General features: G+C 35.5%; 1 protein-coding gene across 1 annotated transcript; it reads left to right on the forward strand.

Moving 5' to 3' along the window:
* Window positions 1-2,882: 2,882 nt before the first annotated feature.
* FAM188A (family with sequence similarity 188, member A) lies at window positions 2,883-21,627 on the forward strand (the record flags this gene model as incomplete). The annotated part of the gene is made up of 10 exons (XM_009704554.1): window positions 2,883-2,898; window positions 4,602-4,681; window positions 6,815-6,872; window positions 7,320-7,493; window positions 11,302-11,353; window positions 13,277-13,391; window positions 13,838-13,911; window positions 14,374-14,453; window positions 20,287-20,357; window positions 21,547-21,627. Coding segments are annotated over exons 1-10 (801 nt in total), but the record flags the coding sequence as incomplete, so codon positions are not given.
* Between the last annotated feature and the right edge of the window lie 294 nt (window positions 21,628-21,921).

Here is a 21,921-nt window from a genome sequence, read left to right on the forward strand (position 1 = left end):
TTTAAGGAATGTAGTTGGAATACACATAGAGCAGTAAGAATTTGAAATGCCCTGTAACACAATTATCTAAATAGTTAGTGAACCCTCAAACTCTTTTCTACTGCCTGGGCCCAAAAAGGAATATCTGAAAAGACGTTGTCCTTACTTTAAGAAAGGATATGGTGCTAGTGAGTCCATTCTTTACCCTGGATAAGGCTGACAGGTCTAAAGAAAATAAAAGGTCTTGAGGAGTGCTCACATAGAATGCTTTTACCAGGGTACAAATTCAGAAGTTTCAGTCAAAATTCAGAAGTTTCACAGAGCTGTTTTTTTATTGTCCAAAGGTGTGAAAAAAGGCAAACACATTGTAATCTCACCTTGTTTTCTGGCAGCTTGTTGCCCAATTTAGTGGTAGCCTTTCGGGTAATTTGGATACTTCCTTCAAGCCCTTCCAGGACTTCCTGGCTCTTCAGGCACAATCCATTAGGTGGATTTTTATTGTGGTATAACTGTAGTAAATGCTCCTTTCTTTTTGTGTGGGAGAAAAAGTTGGTTTGTTTGGCTTGTTTTTTTTTCCCAAAGAAAATTTCAGAAGTTTCTTTTTACTATAAAAATACACTTTGAAAACCCAAAACCATATGCAAAATGTGCCCGTCATCTACATCCAGCTCTAGAGAAAGGATGAAACATTAAGATGTGTTGGAAACCTTGTACTTGGGTAATAATAGATTATTCTAGTATTTCTGTCAGGCAGTTCTTGTATCCCAAAAGAGAAAAAGAAGTGCAGTTCCATGGTGAGAGACCAGCTCAGCAGAGAACAAGACCAAAAAATGAATAATGCAGCATCTTTGTAGCTAGATTGGATCAGAGATAGAGTAAGGTTTTTTTCTAATGCGGTTACTGTTGCGTGCTCTTTAGCTACTCCCCTTGTCTCTTTCAACTAGAGTTGGGTCTTGCACAGAGTTCAAACACTGAAGGTATACAGCATCCTTTGTAAAATGACAGTGTTACTAATGTCTAGAGTGTCTTGGATGTAAAAAACAAAAAAATATTTTTAGAAATAGGCAAGTAATAAAAAGATGCAGGAAAGCAGTGGGCTGGTCATAATAGAAGAATGAATGGGTTTTGTAGTGCTTTGGACCATTATGTGGAGTATTAGAGGAAAGACAAGAGTAGGTAGCTAAGGCATACATTCATTTTGGCAAACTATATAGAAGAGCTAAGAATTAGGTGTAAGAAGAGAAACATAGGCCTTGGTAAATGCTAAGTTTTGGGGAAATAGGGAGAATAAAACTTTGTGTTTAATAGTGGACATAGAATGTAAAGAAATATTTGGGAATATCATAGTTGCCATAACACAAAATATTGGCCAATACACTTGTTCTGGTTTTGGCTGGGATAGAGTTAATTTTCTTCTTAGTAGCTGGTATGGTGCTGTGGTTTGGATTTAGTATGAGCATAATTTTGATGGCACACTGATGTTTTAGTTGTTGCTAAGCAGTGCTTACTCCAAGTCAAGGACTTCTCAGTTCCCAATGCCCTGCCAACGAGGCGATGCACAAAAATCTGGGAGGGAGCACAGCCAGGACAGCTGACCCGAACTACCCAAAGGGATATTCCATACCACAGAATGTCATGCTCAGTATATAAACTGGGGGGAGTTGGCCGGGAGTGCCAATCGCTGCTCAGGGGAGGGCTGGGCATTGGTCAGTGGGTGGTGAGCAATTGTGTTGTGCATCACTTGTCTTTCTTGGGTTTTACTCCTCTCTCTCTTTTTGTTATCTCCCTTTTCATCATCATTATTATTATTATCATTATATTTTATTTCAATTATTAAACCCTTCTTATCTCAACCCACAGGTTTTACCTTGTTTCCATTTCTCTTCCCCATCCCACCAGGCGTGCGGGCAGGAGTGAGTGAGCGGCTGCATGGTACTTAGTTGCTGGCTGGGGTTAAAACATGACAACACTGATTACCAAGAGGAATCTAGATCTACTTTCCCCCTCCCTGCCCCCCGCACTGGAAAGGTTAAAGCAGTAGAGCAGTAGTGATGTTGAAAAAATGGAATCAATGGCACATTTAATAGAGTTATAAATTACAAGGAAGATGAATGGTGATGATACTGTTTTATGTTTCTTATAGGTAAATGACTGTAATTGTACTCATGGATAAAAGGCAGGCAGATTAATAAAAACAAAAATATTATTTTGGCTGCATTACATCTATTTTGCTCTTGAAATTTTATCTTGAGTGAAAAGAGCTGTATGACGGATATGACTGGTTAAGAGTTGAGGGTAAGTGGAAATTAGTCTGAATCAGAGATGCTAGTCTTAGTTGGTAGCTTAAAGGGTGACCAGGCCATTCCTATGAATCATGAAGAGCGTGGGGTTGATGGGTGTTTATAGAGATTGCCCAAGATGTGATTATTGTGGAGGGCAAAAAAGGTAAGTAGGTATGATTGCTGGCTGAGGTAAACTTGAACTCAGATGGACTTCAGACTGCTGGTTTCTGAAATTTTACCTGAGCTGACTTCAGATTTTGAAGAAGTTTTAAAAAAGAGAGCCAAACAAAAATCCCTGAAGACCATTTTTTTGCTTAACAGCTTTTAGAACTGTGATGTTTATTAAGCGTTAAGCAGAATTTAGGTAAAAAGAAATTAAGTGTTCCTCTAGGTGTTATATATTGCTTTTTCCTGTGGCTGCATTCTGTCAAATCCTGTGTAATATCAATTTTGCATTGTCTGTCTCAAATTTGTATTCACTCTGGTGGATCACACTCGATTTTCTTTATTTTTAGGAAGCAATTTTGAAAAATAGGGCAGGGCTAAGCTGAGACAGTTCATGCTTTCTGTAAGAAGCCTGAAGAATGTGAAACACATTCAAGATTTCTTAAGTGTGGTTTAATGGTACCACATCCAAGTATGTTGTTTTTCTGCAGTGGCTAAATCATTAAAACAACTAGAAAAACCTTATTGTTGCAGTGTGCTTAGATGGCATGCAGTAATGCTTCAAAGTAGAGGAAGACTTACCTTTTAATATGATAAGCCTGCACAAACTAATTCAGAAATTTTAAAGGGCTGGTAATATTTCTTCTAAGGGCATGTCAACAGAGGAATGAAATGACACTAGTGCAAACTTTGATTTAAGTATGGATTAATGGAGCTTTGTTGCTACATTAGGTGATGCTGGATCTAAGTATGTAGGCTTGAAGTGTATCTGGCTTTTGGGTATAAATTACATCTTTGTAATGCACATTTGCACATTCAGTTAAAACAAAAACCCTGGAGCCTTCTGTAAGGTACAGGGGAAACTCGATTTTCTGAAGAACTATGGCTACATTGATCCATCTTTTTAAAAAATTACACATTTTTGTTGAACAATTGTCATTTCTGTGATGAAATATGGCCTACAAAACATGCAGTAGTCCTCTCTTGTGCCACTTGGGATGACATACTGTGATGCAGTAATGTGGAAGTCTGCACCGGGGGGCGGGGGGGGGGGATATGTTTTTCCCCAGTTCAAATTCACATCCAGGGGTTAGGAATGCTTTTGATATGGGAGCATGTAATGATACAGAACTGGGAAAAGGAGAAATTGTATGAAAGCAGCATTGAATATTCTTTCCGCTGAGACTGACACTGCTGTGAAGATATGCATGTGTATCCCTTTTCTCTGTAACCCCCACTTGCTTGTGCTTACTGGTTAGTTGCTGACTACAATTGCATGGTTTCTAGATGAACTAGAGTCACTTCAGCACAATCTTACCTGTGCGTAAAAGAATAATGCAAGATATCTCTCGCTGTAAGTTGCTTTATGAAGGTAATTGTCCATGTACATGCATTTATCTATGAGAAATGCAAGCTATGAATCACCATCTCTTGAAGACAAGTTTAAGGGCAAGGTGGTAACAATTTTGCAGTAATTACTCCAGTGTTTGCTCTATTATGTGACTGTAAGATAATTCTGAAATACAAATATGTTAAAGATGGAGGAGGAAAATAAGTGGTCTTGCATCTCAGTAAATATAGTGTATCTTCTGTGAAAGAACACCATCAAGATGCTTGCTTCAGTGGTTACAAGTGAATATTTGAGTTAGCATATTTCAGTCTTAATAGGAGGCACTGATAGGCTGAAAACATGATCAGTGGGAGGCATACTGTCTCCTTCATAGGATACAGAAATGTATTATGCATGTTCAGTGAAGGTCCAAAGATGATTTTTTTAACATATGTGAGACAAAATATTACCGCTTACAAACAAATTTTAATCAATTTATAAGAAATAAACCATAATAAAATAAAAAGTATGGTTTCTGTATCCGGCCACATGTGCTCTAGTGACAGTTTTATTGTTAAAAATGCTTTTGTTTAAGACCCTAGCTGTTGGCCCTTTGTAGTCGTGATTTCATTGCTGAGATAATTAATTTCTGTGCTTTCACAAGTATTCATTACTTTTTTCTTCAGGTAGTTTAACCACATTCTGTAGCATTATCAGGGGAGAAAATCTTGAAAACTTATCTAATCTTTAAAGGTGAATAAATAAATTTTTGTTAGGGAAGGAGTATACATAAACATCTGCTTGTTTACATAGTTCACTAAATACAGTCTTATTTCATTTGACAGGATTCGTCTTTAGTGAATCTGAATCAACTGCATTAGAACAATTTGAAGGTGGCCCTTGTGCAGTGATTGCACCTGTACAGGTAAGATGCATTTATTATAGGACTGCTTTAAAATTAGTAAGCCCCAGGTTTGTTGTTTTCACCTATATATGTGGAACTAAAATAATTATTTTAAAAATTGCAGATGGTTGTGTTTTGATTTCATAATTATAGTGTGGAGGAGACAAAAAACTCAGTAAAAAGGCAGAGATGGACTGATTTGAACTATAATTTTGCAGGAGTGGATTTGATTGAGGAAGTGCAGCAGGTTGATCCAAGCAGAGGTAACTTTAAAGTAGGGAATGCAGGATAAAGGGGAGAAGTAAAAGATCAGGTATAAATGTAATCCTAATCCTTTCTCTTCTCTTAAATTCCATAATGTCTGTGCCACGATCGCTGCTTTAGCAAACTGTATTTTGAAATATTTAAAGTAATAGATTTTCAAATCTAACAAGGTTCGCTATGTAAGAAAAGGAGAAATGCTATGCTTTCAAAGTCCTAGTTAGCAGAATAATTGAAGTATATCAGGTGAATATATTTTATGCTGGATACATGCTTGGGATTTCACTTGTGCTTCAGATATGCTCAGCCAACTGTGATTGTGATCACAGTCCCTTGTATCTTGTTGGCTGTGTGCATACTCTTTGCAGTGCTGTTTCTGGGGCAGTTCTGATTGCTGTGTAGGTGCATGACCTGTAGATACATGACTGGATCCGTTCTGCTAGAGCAATTTGTCTAATCTGTGGCTGCTCTCCATTCTCTTAGGGGCACCCTATAGAGACAGGCAGACATTGAGTCATGGGCCAGATTTAGTTTTTCTGGTAGCTTGCTCTTGACTCCTCTTAAGCACAGATCAGATTCTGCAGGTATGTCTAGGTCTGAGTTGAGGCCTTCTCCTCTGGTAGAGGACATATTAAAATCATGTAGCAGAGTTAATCTGATCATGAATTGGGAGATATCTGTGTCAGACAACTGACATCTTGGAATTGTTTGCATCTCTGGTGTGTGTAATGTGATAGTCATAAAACCTTTGTTACTGTTACTTCAAGACACCGTAAATGCTGGTTCCACCGAAAGACTTGTACCACGGGAAGGAGCAACACTTATTTAGGTTGTAAACAATCAATAGAAAAATATTTTATTATGAATTGCGCTCTGAAACATGGCTCTGTCTAGTTCTGTGGTCTTAAAACCAGATGTAGAGTGTCTGGTCTCTGATGTTAGAATTAGAAATCTTTTATTTGGAGCGAGTGGAGAGAGTAAAGAATAAGACCAGCTGGCTCCTTAAAGGCAGTCCCAAGTCTTTACTGTATCAAATTGTAATTGTATATCACATCTTATAGACAGTGTTTTTTCAGATTTATATGTAGTTCAACTTCCTTGAAATTAAGTAGTTAAAGCATGTGTAAAAGTGATCTGAGATCCAGCTAGGGAAGGAGGAAAGGATCAAATGGATCTTGCAGTGCCTACTGCCGCTGTGAATTACTAAAAAAGGTGTGCGAAAGATCTGTGACGGGAGAACAGGGTGAGTCTGTTGGGCAAGAAGTGAAAGTTGGAGGGGCTATTTTTAAGATGCTGTAGATAACCTGAAACAGCGTCTAATAGAGTAATTAGAAAGACCAAGAGTCTGCTTCCCAAAGTTTGTTCTTTCTTCCGTCTTTGTAACTTAGAGCATATATTGGTTTTTTTTAATTGCAGCATTACTGTTGATGGAAAACAAAGCAGGGATATGGAGATGCATAAAATTTCTTTCATCTGATCTGCAAATTAATACATGCAATGGTTAGAAGAGGTAGCTTTTTAACTGCTAAAGGGGTTTGTCTGAGTGACTAGAGTTGTCTTGTACTACTAATCAGTTATATTGCAAAATATTTGTGCCTCCATTACTACAGTCCTGTGGGTCTGGAGATGTTTATGTAAATATGCACTCTGTATTTGAAGCGTACTTGAGATTCGAACTCAGTAATGTTGAATGCAGTTATGAGGCCACCTTTGTAGTTAGTTTGAATGGGAAAAATCAAGAAGCAGTGCAGGCTCAGGATCTCTTGCTGAATGATGAGCAGTTTAAAACCCTTCTAATATCATGCAAAAATGCTTTGGTGCAGAGCTTGTGACATAACGTAAAAATTGGTGTTGTCTAGTATTTTAATATTATTTTATGCTTTGATAACAAAGGCATTCCTTTTGAAGAGGCTTTTTACCAGCGAAAAGTCTACTTGGAGAGACTGTCCAGGTACCAAGACCTCTTTTTTTTCTCTTTATTTTTTCCACTTTATTTGTAAAGCGTGTCCTAGTACAAAGAATTTAAAATATTTTACACTTTCTTTTTGTTTAAATATCCTCCCATGCCATTTTATGAGGCATACAGTATGTATACTACATGTCTCTCAACTCCCATTTGTGAGGTCTATACCTGTCCATAGTACTTGTGTGTTTTATAAATATTTAATTGAAATCTGTTATTAGGAAAGGGAATGGATTAGAAATCATATTTTTCTAAAGACAGCTTTATGATTCTTTGGTCCGGTATAGTCAAACAGCAATTAACATTAATAATTATTAAGATAAAAGTAATAAACTCAATTATTTAGATAACATTAATGTATAAAAAAGATACTAGTAGCTTATATAAGATACGGATTAGCAGCAATTGAACTCATGTAGGTTTCTGATCTTTCAGAAGAGGAGCAGAAGAACCTTCTGTGTCATACATTATGTGATATTTTGGAAATGGCTTGCTCTGATAATTCTGAATCGTACTGTCTGGCAACATGGATAAGAGGAAAAACAACTGAAGAAACTGCCAGTATTTCTGAAAGTCCTGCAGAATCTAGTCGTCAAGAGGAACAACCTAGTAAGACGTATTTCTGTACTAAGTTACTCATTGTTTAGTGAAGTATTATGTTGTTTTTGAGGGGCCACTGCTTGTTATTATTATGCAGATGGGGTTTTCACCTTTGTGATTCCATTAGCAACAGACAGATCTTTGTCTGTTGTAATTAGAGGCTTTGATCCTTTTTGTGAAAAGGAATGTGCTATCTATCACTGGAGTTCTAACATACTCGTTTCTCTAGAATTTGAGCAATTTCCATAATCTTTTCAATTTTATTTTGTAATTTACTGGGACCTGATGTGTCTTTAATTTGGAAAAATCTAAATGCTTCCTAACACTGGAGGAATATTTTAACTTGTCACTTGTTGCTTTATTTCAGAAGAGCTTTTTTAGGAAATTCTGCAAAGCTTTATCTGTTCTAAAATATTCTGGATCCTGTTACAGAGAAGTAGCCTTTTTCCCTTTGTTTGATTCTGTGCAATGCCAAAACAATTTAATCAAATCACCTTTTAGTAGATTAACAGAACTTTTTTGTAGGTTAGAATTTTTTGGTTACCTGCTTTTTGCAGATGTCTTGATTGCTTCATTAGTTACTGACATCAAGGATCCGGTAAACATCATCTTTTGCACGGCATCCAGTCATATCTAACTGCTGCGGAGCCAGTGACATGGGAAGATTACCTGTGCACACATGATCATTGAGATGTGTATTTATTGATCTTTTGATAGGAGATATATAACGTGTTAAAAGATAAGCTTCTTTTTCTTTTAGTTTTTGTTCTCAATGTGTCCCTTAAGAAGTATGAAAAACTCTTCACGTGAGAACATGCTTATAAAGGTGCCATCTTTTGATGGAAGGAGTATGTTATTTGGCAGTTTGTGGTATAACTACAAAGTAAGAAATGTACAAGTAGATTTATATGTACGCAGCTAGCTATAGCAATTAGTAGTGCTGGAGCTCTTTATGTTACAAGTCATCTTCATCTGCTTCTATCAAGTGCTCCATTTGCTTTAGAAGGCTCAAATAATAATAATTAAAATGTTACTTAATTGGAAAAAAAACCAGAATGTCACCACATAAGAGTTCCAAAGTGAATGGATTTTTTTCCTTAAGAAAAAGTATTATACAGAAAGTTGTATCTACAACTTCTCTGTTTTTTTATCTAAAAAAAAGAATCTTTCTTTGCAAGATAAGGCAGTCGTAACTCTGAAATTCCTGATTTCTTTGGATTTTGTTGTTGTCTCTGAAGCTCTGGCTCATATTATGAAGTTTCCTTTGAAGAAAAAGTGAAACAGAGACTAGTTGTCAGTAGGCTTTTACTAATGTATTGTCTTATTCTAAAGAACTTTTAGCTGTAGAAAATGTTCCACAGAAAGTCTTTTTAAACATGCACTCAATTAATAATTGCTCTCAACACTGACTCTTAATGAACTAATTCATTCTATTATATATCTACAGTTTTCATATTTCTGTACAAGTCTACAAGTTCTGCCTGACTTGTCCTTAATACCGTGGAATGTGCTTAGGAAGAGCAGGATACATTTACTATGAACAGTCTGCTTTTGTCATAAACAGTGTTAATCTCTTCCATTGTTCATATTCTGTGTTGCCGGCTAGACGCTGAATGTACCTCTTCTATGTACTCTACAGTTCAAACAGTATTTTACCGTATATGTATAATGCAATACACTTCCTGATTTAAGATATCTGTGTTAGGGTTTGTTGTTGTTGGTCTTTTTTTTTCCCTTTTCTGTCCTGCAATTTAACTATAGACTAGCTTCTTGCCTGGTTAGGCTTGGGGCAAAAATGTGGAGAAGAAGGTACTGTTAATAATGTAGAGTTCTGTTACTGCTCGTGCAAAGGAATAAATTTATTTGTTGCTTGGTGGAAAAAATCAATAAAAATAGAAACAGGCATTGTCATAGTTGGTAGAACTTAAGAGATGAGTTACACACACGGGGGAGTATTACAGATACAATTCCACAGGGCTGGCTACTACTATTTGGGAATTGAATATGGGAATATATCTATAACAAAACCATGAAATATGATTAGACACAGCATGAGCGTGTTTTAAAGCGTAATTTTAAAGAATTTCTATAGAGTTCTATAGAATTTTAGAGCGTAATTTTAAAGAATTTCTATACAGTTGTATTTCTCATAGAACTCACGTTCTATTGCTGTTCTTTTCCTCTCCACTAAGCACTGTCTTTATTTACCCTTGTTTGGGTTATGTATAGCTACACTTCTATTTAGGTTTTCTACTTCTTTCCCTTTGTTTCAAATAGTAGTTCTCTTGCCATTTCACTCTATTCTGCAGTAACAGAATAAATTTGCCTGTCATCCTGCTGTGTGAACAAAAGGTGGATTCGAGCACACTTACTGAATTCAATAGCATTTTTCATCTGCTTTTGTGGCGTATACCAGTGACTTGTTGGCCATGCATTGGCTGTAGTAGTGCAAGTTCCCAGGTTCAAAGATTGCTTTATATGATTTAGTCCCTCTAACTTTCTGCTTACAAAATGCATGTTATTGGAGCAGGGTTAGTTCCTATAGCATTTTCTGCAGTTTCTTTCAGATTTTTAAAAAATGTCTTGAAAATCCATTTTCTTAAGTCTAGTTTTGCTCTTGGTAACCTAATTTTAGCAATTCTTTGTAGTTTTTCAAAAGACATACACTAACACTCTTAAGACTACTACTGCCTTATTTCCGAAGTAGAAAATGAAAGTATTCTATTGCTGGAGAATCAGTTGTATTTGCACATAGGCAAATCAAGTACATCTTCCAAAACACAAACAGAAAGGGCATAAAAAGCCCTTTCTGGAATTCTTGTGGGAAGAATTGATCAGTAGTATTAGCCCTAATGGCTTTAGGTCTTCATAATGAACTGTATGCAGTCAAATTCAGTAGCTAGATGATCAGACATTATTTAAATATTCAGCGGTAAATGGCCTTTATCAGGAAGCAGATATATCTATTTTGTATATTTTTCTACTAGCAGGAAGATAAAGTCCTTACAGACATAGAGGGCACTAGAGACTGCTACAGTCTTAATATTTGAATGCCTATAGAATTTGATAATTACACAACTGGCAAGTATAACTTCCTGTAGGTAAAAGAAAATTTGATTTTAAAAGTTCGTTTCATCTCCTTGGTTTGGAAATGTTGTGAGGGGAACAAAGGTATAAAGCCTGTGTTGAACTTGGGAAGACACTAATGCTGTATTTTTTTGTCCTGGATGTGACACTTATTTGAAAGGCTGTTTATGCATTATTAAAAGACAACAATGAGAATTTATTTAAAAACAGGATGTGTAACACTGTGTAGAATAATTCTACTCATTTCTTTGTAATAAATAAGCATTAAAAGGGGGGGGAAATTTCAGTAATAGAATGTATATTTGAAGAAAAAATACAGCTTACCTACATTGGTAAAATTATCCAAATAATCATGCTTGCTTTTCTAGGAAGTAATATTTCTTGTTGACCTGCAAAATTGTATCTATAGTATGCATATGCCTGATGACTTTGTGACAGCTACTTTTTATACAAAATCAATAGCTTAGTATTTGGCAAATGTTTTCAATGCTACACACTCCAGTGGCTTTGTGCTTTTAATAAACTCATTAGTCCAAATAGAAATGTTCTCACTAATTTGTATGGTGGAATCTTAATGTTGCAGTAAATTAGTTTATACTAATCAGTTAAATTTAAATGTTGAGGGAGGATTAAAAATATAATTAAAGCTTGAAAATATACTAGCTTGCTGTGTGTATCTTGTGTCATTTTTTTGCCATGTGTAGTGCTGAAAAGTGTCTCTTGTGTATAGCTGCCTTGGCTGTCGACGAGCTTGGCTTTGAGCGATTTCATGCATTAATTCAGTAAGTAATATGTTGGAACATTTAAAATACAATAATTTGAAGTTACACTAATATTCACAGCCCTGAAAGGGATATGTTGAGGAACTTTTTGTGTGTTACACATCAGATTAAAGTCGGATTTCAAGTTTTGGTTTAGAGGTTTTTCTTTGCGTTTTACTCTTTAAGATGGAATATTATTTTGAGCATAAGATTAGGCTTTGAAATAAAACTGGAGCAATGTAATGTGTGAAATTGGCCAAATAACTTGGGCATTTCAAGTATATGAGGACAGCTAATTAAGATTCACATTTAAGTTAAAGATGTTAATCCTCAATAGTTATTCACAGTCTTCACAGGTGATTCTATCTGAAATACTTGTGATGTATATACTGAAAAAGAATTGTCATCTAGTATTTTTCCCTATTTGAGACAATGTAAGACACATTTATAAAAATGTGTCATATACAAGACTGATTTTTGTTTCATACTTTAAACAATGTTTTCTTTTTTGGGGTTTAATTACAGAGCTTACAGTTCTAGTTACCTTTAAAGGTAACAGCCTTTTATTTTCACAGTGAACAGTTGTAATTGTTACATAAATAAATCCTCAAAGAGGAAATAAAAGAACAACAGAATTCCAAAAAACACTTGAGATGGGAAATGTTGCTAATTAGAACTGAAATAACTACTGCTTATTGTGTCAGTAGTAATTGTAGTTTGTTCTTTAAAACCATTGTCATATGAGGAAAGAAGAAAGAGTAGAATATAGAATTTTTGTAACCTTGTCTGATGGAAACACTAATTTTGTCCCTTCTCTCCCACTTACCTCCTTAGTCTTTGGACTAAGTGGTACCCACTTCAGTTTTTCTCAGTCTTTCTCACTGGAAATGAGCGCTCTGGCATATGCCTTTAAAGCAAGCTTGAGTGATGGATTTCAGAACTGACTTTGCCTAGCATACTTTGTATGCCACATATACTCTGATAATGAAAGGTAGTTTAAAAATCTCAAGTGTTAGCCAGAGTAAACCCATCTATGGATATATTTTTGCAGATGTTTGTTTCTTTTTTGAACAAGGCTTACTAGAAGTGCGCAAGAAATCAAAAAGAAAATATTTACCTAAGTTTGTGTAAGATAAGCAGAGAGTGTGATGTAGTTTTAATTACTGAATAAAAACTGATGATTGTGTTCTGAAAAGCAGTATTTAGCTCTAAATATCCCAAGAAATAGAAAGTGTGTTACTTCACTGGAATCTTGATGGATCTCTTCCTTTCCTCTGTTTTTATTTTACTTTTTTTCTTTTTGAACATATGATCACCTGGTGTTACCTTATCATCCAGGTAGCAATCCTATTATACAACCAGATAGTTTGCCAAATGTTAATGTACCACTTGTGGTTTTCAACGTTTTGCTTTTTCCAAAGCTAGAGTCTAACAAAATCAAATTCTCGTGGGAAATGTAGTGATTACTTCGAAAGCCTGAAAGATAGTCTGACCTGGTTAAGCAGAAGGTTTTTTTCTCCACTGTTTATGGAATTAATGTCTTTTAGAACACTATATAATGCAAATGTTATTTTGGTGACATACAGTCTATTTTGCAGTTTCAATAACGGTGTTTTGTAGAATTACTGGTTCGAGCCACTCAGCTCTTTCACAAGTGTATGTAACTTTACGGTTAGTGTTTGCATATAAAAACTGTGTTCATTTTTGCACATTGCTCCAGAATTCTTTATCTTTTTCTGATGGGTAAATACTAATGACTTGATGGCAGTTATAGTAACTCCAGAACAGCTCCTGGGTCATTCTGTGTAGGACACCATATTTACTCTGCTTTTCCTTGGACATTTTCATGTTAGGTGTTAGTAGTTCTTGTTTGTGCTTTGTGACACTATTCTAATGCTTCATCTAAATACATTCTCCTTTTCTGTTGGGTTTTTTTGTCTTTAGCAAACGAGCATTCAAAAGCTTCCCTGAACTGAAGGATGCAGTTTGGGATCAATATTCAGTGTGGACAAACAGATTCGGAGTATTGCTCTTTCTGTATTCTGTAATACTGACAAAGGTTTGTGGGTGGTTTGATATTTTTGTGTGTGTGTGTTTTGTCTCTTTGTTAAGAGAAAGTTTGATCATGTAACCCTTTTTCTGTAAAAGGTGAACACTGCACTGGTAAACTTAAGTCAAATCTAGATAAATGAATGGCATGGTATCTCCGTTCATGTTGCAGTACATTCCAGCATAAAAACTTGAAAAACTCAGTCTTTCTTTTTTTGGTCTCTTTTTTTGGGGGTTGGGTTTGGTTTTTTTTTTTGCCTCTGATCTGGGAGAATTACAGATTTTGGAAACATCCTTCCTTGTATATTCCTAACATCTTTTATCAAGAGAAAGAAGTGTGTTTAGGTATCAATTCATAAAAGAACATCAACCTCCTAATGTTTTACTGTTGCGTTCTGTTGTAAATATTGCAATTCATTCCTTAAGAGAGCAAAAATATTTGTCATTTTTCTGCAGGGTATTGAAAACATAAAAAATGAAATTGAAGATGCAACTGAGCCATTGATAGATCCTGTTTACGGTCATGGAAGGTAAGCTGCAAAATATGGTTGCTACCACTTAAAATAGATCAGTGGGCGAATTTTTTATGTTTTTATAACTGATCATTCTTTTAGGAAATTATTGACATTATGACAAAGATTCAATTATAACTTTTTAATAGTTAAAAGCAACACTTAACATAGCATGTGTTTTTCACTACTTATTCCATGTAGTGCATCAGTTTTGAGGAAATGCTTGTGTTATTGCTGAATTTTCAGTGGAATAATTCTCAAATTCAGGGCTACAATTTTATATCAAGTTGTTGGTTGAAAGAGTGGAGATCATATTAGCGTCACTGAATTACAAATACACGCTAATTAAAGGAATATAGTTAGAGAATGCCTTCTTAGCTGTCAGGGTAATGCAATTTTTTTTCATTTGTTAGAGAGAACCTTTTTATCAGAAATAAATTGTATGTCCATTTTAATAGACTATTTCTTTCTGTTATATAGCCAAAGTTTGATTAACCTCCTGTTGACGGGGCATGCTGTTTCTAATGTGTGGGATGGAGACAGAGAATGTTCAGGAATGAGTAAGTTGATTCTACTTTATGCTTGTTCATAATTTTTACGTACTATGAGATGCTGACCTACAGATTTGCAATATGCTCTGTTTCTGTTTTGATCGTCTCCTTGTTTACTGTCCTTTGATTTAAGCAGACCTCAAATGGAAATAAAACATACTTGCACAAAATCTCTGATGCGCAGCACAAAATCTCAGAGAATACAGGATTGTCAGCAACGGGTTGAAATTATGAGATACCTCATGACCTGGATGATGGAAGGGCGTGCAGTCTCTGCAAGTTGGGAAGGTTGGTCAATACACTGGAGCCAGGGCCACTATTCAGAGCAGCTGTATCAGGCTCCAGAAATGGATTGACAAGAACCTCATAAAATTCACTGGAGTTCTGCATCTGGGATGGAGTAAGACCATGTAACAGCACAGGGCAGCACTGGCTGGCTAGGAAGCAGCTTTGTAGAAAAAGACCAAAGGTCCTTGTGGGTAGTGAGTTGCAATGAATCAGCAGTGTACCTTTCTAGCAAAGAAAGCCAGCTGCAACTTGGGCTACATTAGGAGGAGGATAGCCAGCAGGTAGAGGGAAGTGATCATTCTTTCCCTCTATCTGGCACATGTGGGACCACCTCTGGAGTGGCGTGTCCAGTTTTGTGCTCCCCAGTACAGGAAAGACATTGACGTAGTGGAGTGAGTCCAGTGAGGGACCACCACGATGGTTAGGGGGCTTTTGTATTTTTCGCATTTCATCTTAATGGAGAAGATGATCTGAAAGCAGGAACACTTTGAATTCTGAAAGTGTCCACATCCTCTCTTCCACTGCTACAAAGTCCATTTCAGGTTCATCAGCATGATTTTTACAAGGATTTTCCATCATCGTAAGTCATCACTTGAAAATACTGACTTGAACTGAGGTTTAAGACAGATCTGTGCAAGACCTGAATCGAAATGCTGTGGTTTGAGAATGAACAAGTAATATAATCTCCTTTGAGACTTTTTAGACTTCCACTTGATTATGATTCCATACAGGCTGTACTTCAGCATCAGACTTACCAGAATGTCACTTGGATATTGTATCTAGCCCTTCTCACCCCTGTTTAGTAAACTTATCAGGGCGTTTAGATTGGATTATTGCAGTCTATTATTGATGAACCTATACTGGCTGCTTTTTTCAATTCTTTTTTTTACTGTCCTTCCTAGTACATGCAAATTGATTACTAATTTGTTTCAAGACCCTTTGGAGGTTAAAAATCATCCTTTCTCCTTGGTTTTTCCTCTAGCTTTTTTTGTTGTTTTTCTTATGGTGGGCACGCTGTTTTCCCTTTTCTAGTCTCCTGACACCTACTTTTTCTTTGATATGTAAGATAATCATTAATGGTTCACAGGCTTATGTTATCTAGCTACTTAAGTGTTATATAATGAATTTCATTAGGATTTGCAAGCTTGAACATGTCTCTCTTTACAGTTTTTTAGCCAATTTTGTTCTTTTTTTTATGGCTGACACCATTATCACTTTGTTAATCTTCTTCAGTATACGACATCATTTTCCTTTTCTGAATTAAAACAAAGATGGCTTTGAATACTTGTATTTTCTTTGCATCATTTAATTTTGTGTTTTATCAGTAAATTTCTACCCTGATTCATGCTACATGTATAGAACATTGTTGTCATTTATCCACCCCTTTTCTAACTGAAATTTGTTTATCTGTAGGTTCTCTTCAGGATTTTTAATTTTCTCTTTTTGATTTTTAGATTATGATTTATCAGTCTGAATTGTTATATTAGGATCAATCTGAATTATTCTTGCAACTTTAGTTTACAATGGGGTAATTTGCTGTTCTGCAATTTAATATGTCCTTTTTGAAATCTTGCAGTTCTTTCCCTCATTTGTCTTTCAGATCCATCTTTCTGGTAGACCTTATTTGGTAGTTATCCAAGTTGGAATTTTTTTCTTTTCTGAGAATACTGAGCTCTCTTTGCACATAGTAATATTCCACATTTAGGTTCTCAGTCAGTTCTGCCCTAAAAATACAGAACCAGAACTCCCACAGAAACATCTGTCTCTTTTGGGGAGGGAGAGGAAGAGCAGAAAATAATCTTTAGTACATCTTAAGAATCTGGTATTATGTATCCTGTTGTTTTTCACCAGTTGAGTAATTAAACTTAACTACTGTTGGGTAGTTTTCTTCAAGTCCTTGGGATAATTATAGTCAACACCAACTTATTCAGTGTCCTAAGTCTATAATCGGTCTCTATTACAAAGTGATTTGTGTAGTCTGTCAAAAAGAAGGACAAAGGACAGCCTGGTCTGTTCACAACTTCTTAGGCAAGACTGAATTTTGGATGCATTGTCACATTTCCTTCATCTATCAATCCTTTTTGTCATCTCCTGTTTTCTCCTTCAATCATTTCTCCTGTATTTTGACTCTCTTTGGCTGTAGCCTTCAGCTTCCTTTCTGCCGATGCTATGAGTGTCTCATGTAGAAGGGTTGCAGGTGTCAAAATAACAAGAACTGAATGTGTTTGCTGGCTATTTTCTGAAGTTGGCTTTATGTATGTTTTTCTGGTTTGGTTACTGCTTATTTGCTTTAAGTTCCTCTGGTCAAGTGAATACAAGTTGCAAGGTTTATTAGTATTGTATGGAGTTGATTGCCAGTGCTGCTTGATTTTTTCCATCTGTAAAACATAATGGAAAGAAATTTCAGGTACTTCTGTGATTAGGTGTAATCAGCAGGTGAACTTCTGAAATGGGGTGGCAGGAAGGGTATCCCTGGGCATGGGGGAGAGGTGGTGCTAAAGAACTGCAGAAGGTAATGGATGTGACATGGTTCATGGCGTATTTGCAGGGGCAGCAATGAAGCAACAGTGAGAAGATTCAGCCGCAGTGCAGGAACAGGAAAAATGCTAGATAGGTGATGCTATTATCATAAGTAAACACGTTTACTACATGAAATTTTAAAAATGGTACTTGCTGTTTTTATTCAGAAGTTATGTAAAGCTACTTTACCACTTGTTTAGCTGTTTAGATAAGCAATTTTTAATTAGTAAATCTTTAAAATTATTTTAAAACCGTTTTAAAGGTACCGTCAGTAATTTTGTCAGTGGCAAAGAACATACTGAATTACAAACTTAAGGAATTACCAGGTAGTTTGCAGATTATACTCAGAGCTCTGACTCTTACAGTACTGCATATTGTAAGGAATTATTAACTGAATTGTTCTTGTCTGCCACTGTTACAAATACCAGTGAAACGATCCCTCTTCTTTCACGATCTACATATTTGCCTTTAAACCTTTCTTCTTATTCTAATTTCTCCTCTTGCTACAATTATCCACAGTAAAAAGATATGAGGAGGTAGATTTTTTTTTCCTCTTCTTTTTTTAAAGACTGTCATTCTTACGTGAAATTTGGCAATTTAATATGAATACAGATAATGGTGTAATTGCTTTTTCTTAGTGCCAAGAATTATTGGTGTTTCATGTTGTCACTAGATGGCGGTATTCTGATACGGTTGGTAACAACACTGTTGCCTTTTAAGACCATCATTAGTTTAGGCCTGACTTTTTTTTAAAGGCTCCAGTTTTCTCCTTTTGAGTACTTTGCAAAAGTACTTTCAAAAAGGAGAAGCTAACTTTCTGATGAGATGCATACATGTTCATTTTCTTAGGTGGTCTTTAGTGTTATCAGATCTCTTCCAGGGGTGTTTTTTCTTTCTGTGGGGTGAGGATATTCACAGGGGTGAACTTTGATTTAGGGCAGCTAGCCTCCCTTCGTTTCCTTGTAAGTCATCTGAGAGTGATTTTTGCTTTTGTGTCTGCCTTCTCTGTTGACTAATTCTGAAAGAGACATGGGTAGACCAGTGACTACAGGCTAAAGTTAACCTAATAGCTTTCAGATACAAAATCTATGTAGCCTGAGTACTAGCTATTCAGGATATTCACACTCTGCAGCTATTGTAGCCAGAATGCCATCTCTCTCTAGTTACCAATCAGAGTTCTCATGTAGTTATCTGTCAGGGGAACACAATACTTAATAATCTGATATTTTTTTTTTCTGAATAATAAATATTATTTATATGTGACTTTGCTGTTCTGTTCCAAGCATCAGCTCCTAAATCTGAAACCTTTGTTTAGCAGACTGAACTTTACACTGATTTTTGTTAATGATTTTTAAGAAAGACATGTGATGTATTGAAATTATTTCTTTAATGTATGATTGCTAGCTTCTGCCATTCATTTCCCATCATTGCACATATAAATGTGCTATTTCTGAACAATAGCTATTCCCTAGTTTGAAGGATCCTTCACTAGTTTTTTAATTGGGCTAGCTGTCTTGCCCTTGGCTCAAAGAAAGGATGAATTATCTCAGCATATGGCAATTTATAGCAACACAGCTATAAGTTAGTGAGATAATGGGGTTCTGCAAAGTGTTATCTGTGGACCCCTGAATCATTTAATTCCAAGCAAGTTTGAAGATAATCCTTGAAGGCACGATTTCAGATCAAAGAATTCTACACTGCAGAGAGTCTTTTAATATGTATAGCTGGCAACTCAAAGGAAGGAATTGTACTTCCGGGCCGCAAAGGTAGTGAACAAGCTAGTGTTTGTAAGTTTTTTGGGTTTGTTGTTTTGGAGTTGGGGGTTATTTTGCTTAACAGTAGAGGAAAGTGTTAAACCATTACTATAATAACTCTTCTGTGCTCTTGCAAAATTCAATGAGGTAAACTTGAAGTTGGTGAAGGGAGCAGGACGCACCATGCCTCATGCTGTGAGTTACAATGAAATGCAGATTTGATATCTGAGAGTCCAGAAATCAGAAAAATTTAGAAGAGTTTCTTTCACTTGCTATGGTTCTGAAGCATTAGCCCATGGATAAAGATGCCAATTTTATGCTGTTGTACATGAATGATCAATGTTAAAAAATACAGTTGAGACTTAGTGTTTTAGAGGGAATTTACAAATATGAAAGTCGCTGTTCTCTGAAAAAAGGAAATACAGATCTTGCTAAATTGATCATGGTGTATGTTCCCATGTATATTTGCAGGATCAGGTATGTGCTGCTCTTTGTTTAGGCAATGTTTGGGGACCTAGCAGAGCTGTTCCAAGCAGACACTATTTGCACTGTTGAGATGATATATATGTAAGCCCAGAGCTTCTTCACATCCTTATGATTATAACTAGTTTCTAAGCTTGAATTCTGAAGTACTTTCTCATTTTTTATTAGAGAGCCTCAAACAGGGCTCTGTAAGTGCTCTTCCAATCAGTAATGCATAAATATTTCAGCTATTCCTGACAGCTGTGTGTGTGAGAGCTGTATGACACAGTAAGTGGAAGTCAGTACAGAAAATCAAATTGAGTGAATGCTTTCCTTCCTACTAACAAAAATATTATTTGCAAAATTATGTTTTATTATTCAGGATGTGAAATGATGAAGATAAATATGGCCAGGGAACTCTTAAAAGAAAAAAGAAGGGGAAAGGAAAGAAAGATACATATAGACATAAATATGTTTTTTTTTTTCCCTTCAAGATAGCAGTTTTTCTTAAATTTTTCTGAGAATATTTTTAGTGCAAGTTACAAGTACTTCATCTCCTACTAAATCCAGCAACTTTTGAGAAGAGGCTATCAACAGTAAACTTTTAAAACCATCCATTTGGCTCTTCTTATTTTATAGAGAGGGAAATTATTAAACCTTTATCATTTTTTGACTATACCTTGATGATTTGCCACTGTTGCTAACACTGCATGACTTAAAATTGTTGTTACTTGACTAATTTTAAAAGTAAGAAAAAATGGATTAAAAGAGGCTTTGCATGTTTTTCTTCAATAAATTTTGTGTTTTCTTTTGAACAGAACTTCTTGGTATACATAAACAGGCAACAGTAGGCTTTTTGACATTGATGGAATCTCTGAGATATTGTAAGGTAAGCTGTTTCGTAAGTAATTTAAAATTTTTCTTTCACTAAGGTGTTGCAGGCTTCTTTGGCAGTATTACTAAAAGCTTCACTGCATACAATTGGAGATATTAAAGAACTCTCAAAGCATGTTCAAGTTAAACTGAGAATAAAACCATATTAAAACATATATGATAAAATTGTTAAATGTTACTTATTGAGTAAATGTTGTTTGCTATTTAAATTAGAACTTTATTACACCAATTTAATATAGCTGGTTAGAAGCTTATGTTTTTCCTAAAATAATGCTTAATGAAAGTTACATAGGTGGTTATAAAACTATGAAGACTCAAAGTGGCTTGCTGTTGTGAACGTTGCAGTTTTATTGTTCTCTTTTTATGCTATCACTCTCTTCCATTTGAAATAAATACCTATAAGGAAAAATGGTAAAACTACTATTAAGTAAATGTATTCTGAATATAATATATTTAAGACATAAAAGGTACTTTATGTATTTATCTGTGAACATCTGAATGTAACTGAAGTGCAACCTAGTCCATATTGTTTATTCCTGTTGTGACACAGAATTTATTGATTTAAGGCTCTTATTTGAGAAATTTTGTGCTTTACAAATACTACTTTTGAAACAGCATTAATACTCTTAATTTCAAAAGGCTTTTTGTTTGTTTTTTTGCTTTCTTTTCAATCTGTAGTGAATTCCTTTAACTTGGCTCAGGGTTAAAGAGGATTATGTAGTTTGCAGAATGTTGGTGTATTACCTGAAACTAACTGTCCCTTCATTTATTAAATAAATGTCAATTCTGAATTGATTCATCCAAAACCAACTAATAAGTCAAGTGGACTTCTACCTCATTTAACATCCAACTGTAGTGTTGTTACATATAGGAGTACTTACTGGTGTGCAGTGTTTGAAGGATGTCTCCAAGGCTGAAGTAAGGGATATTGTTGATACCACAATTTCACTGATGTCTTATTTCAGTTAATTATCGTAAGCTATGTTGCTTTCAGAGTCAAACAGGAATCAGTGATCAAAATTAGAATCTAAGTATTTTACACTGTTTTGTAATTTTATTGAACATTTCGTATTAGTTTTCAGAGCAGTTGGGACTCCACTAACTGAATTGTCATTAACTTGATCACTAACTAGATGAGTTTTCTGAGTTTGCTTTGTGTTTCTGATTTTGTTGTACCTTTTTAGGTTGGCTCCTATCTGAAATCTCCAAAATTTCCTATTTGGATACTTGGCAGTGAAACACACCTCACAGTCTTTTTTGCCAAGGTATGTTAGATGTCATTTTTGGTAACCTCAGGCAGATAAACACCACATAAATTCAAAGTTCACATCTTGCTACAACGTGAATTTCATGTGGCTTTAATGTAAATATGTAGTCACCAAACCTTTTAATTAACCCTTCCCTTGAAGGCAGAGTTGTTCACATGGTTTAATGATATCTCATTAAATTTTAGTGAAGTCTTTCAGTTCTAGCTTAATTTATTGGGCTGGGGGAAGGATATGCTTTAGAACACCATAATTGGAGTAAGTAAAAATGTCTTAATTTTCTATACTGCTAGA

This window comes from Cariama cristata, unplaced genomic scaffold (genome assembly GCF_000690535.1).
Source record: "Cariama cristata isolate BGI_N322 unplaced genomic scaffold, ASM69053v1 scaffold35917, whole genome shotgun sequence".
Classification (NCBI taxonomy): Eukaryota; Metazoa; Chordata; class Aves; order Cariamiformes; family Cariamidae; genus Cariama; species Cariama cristata.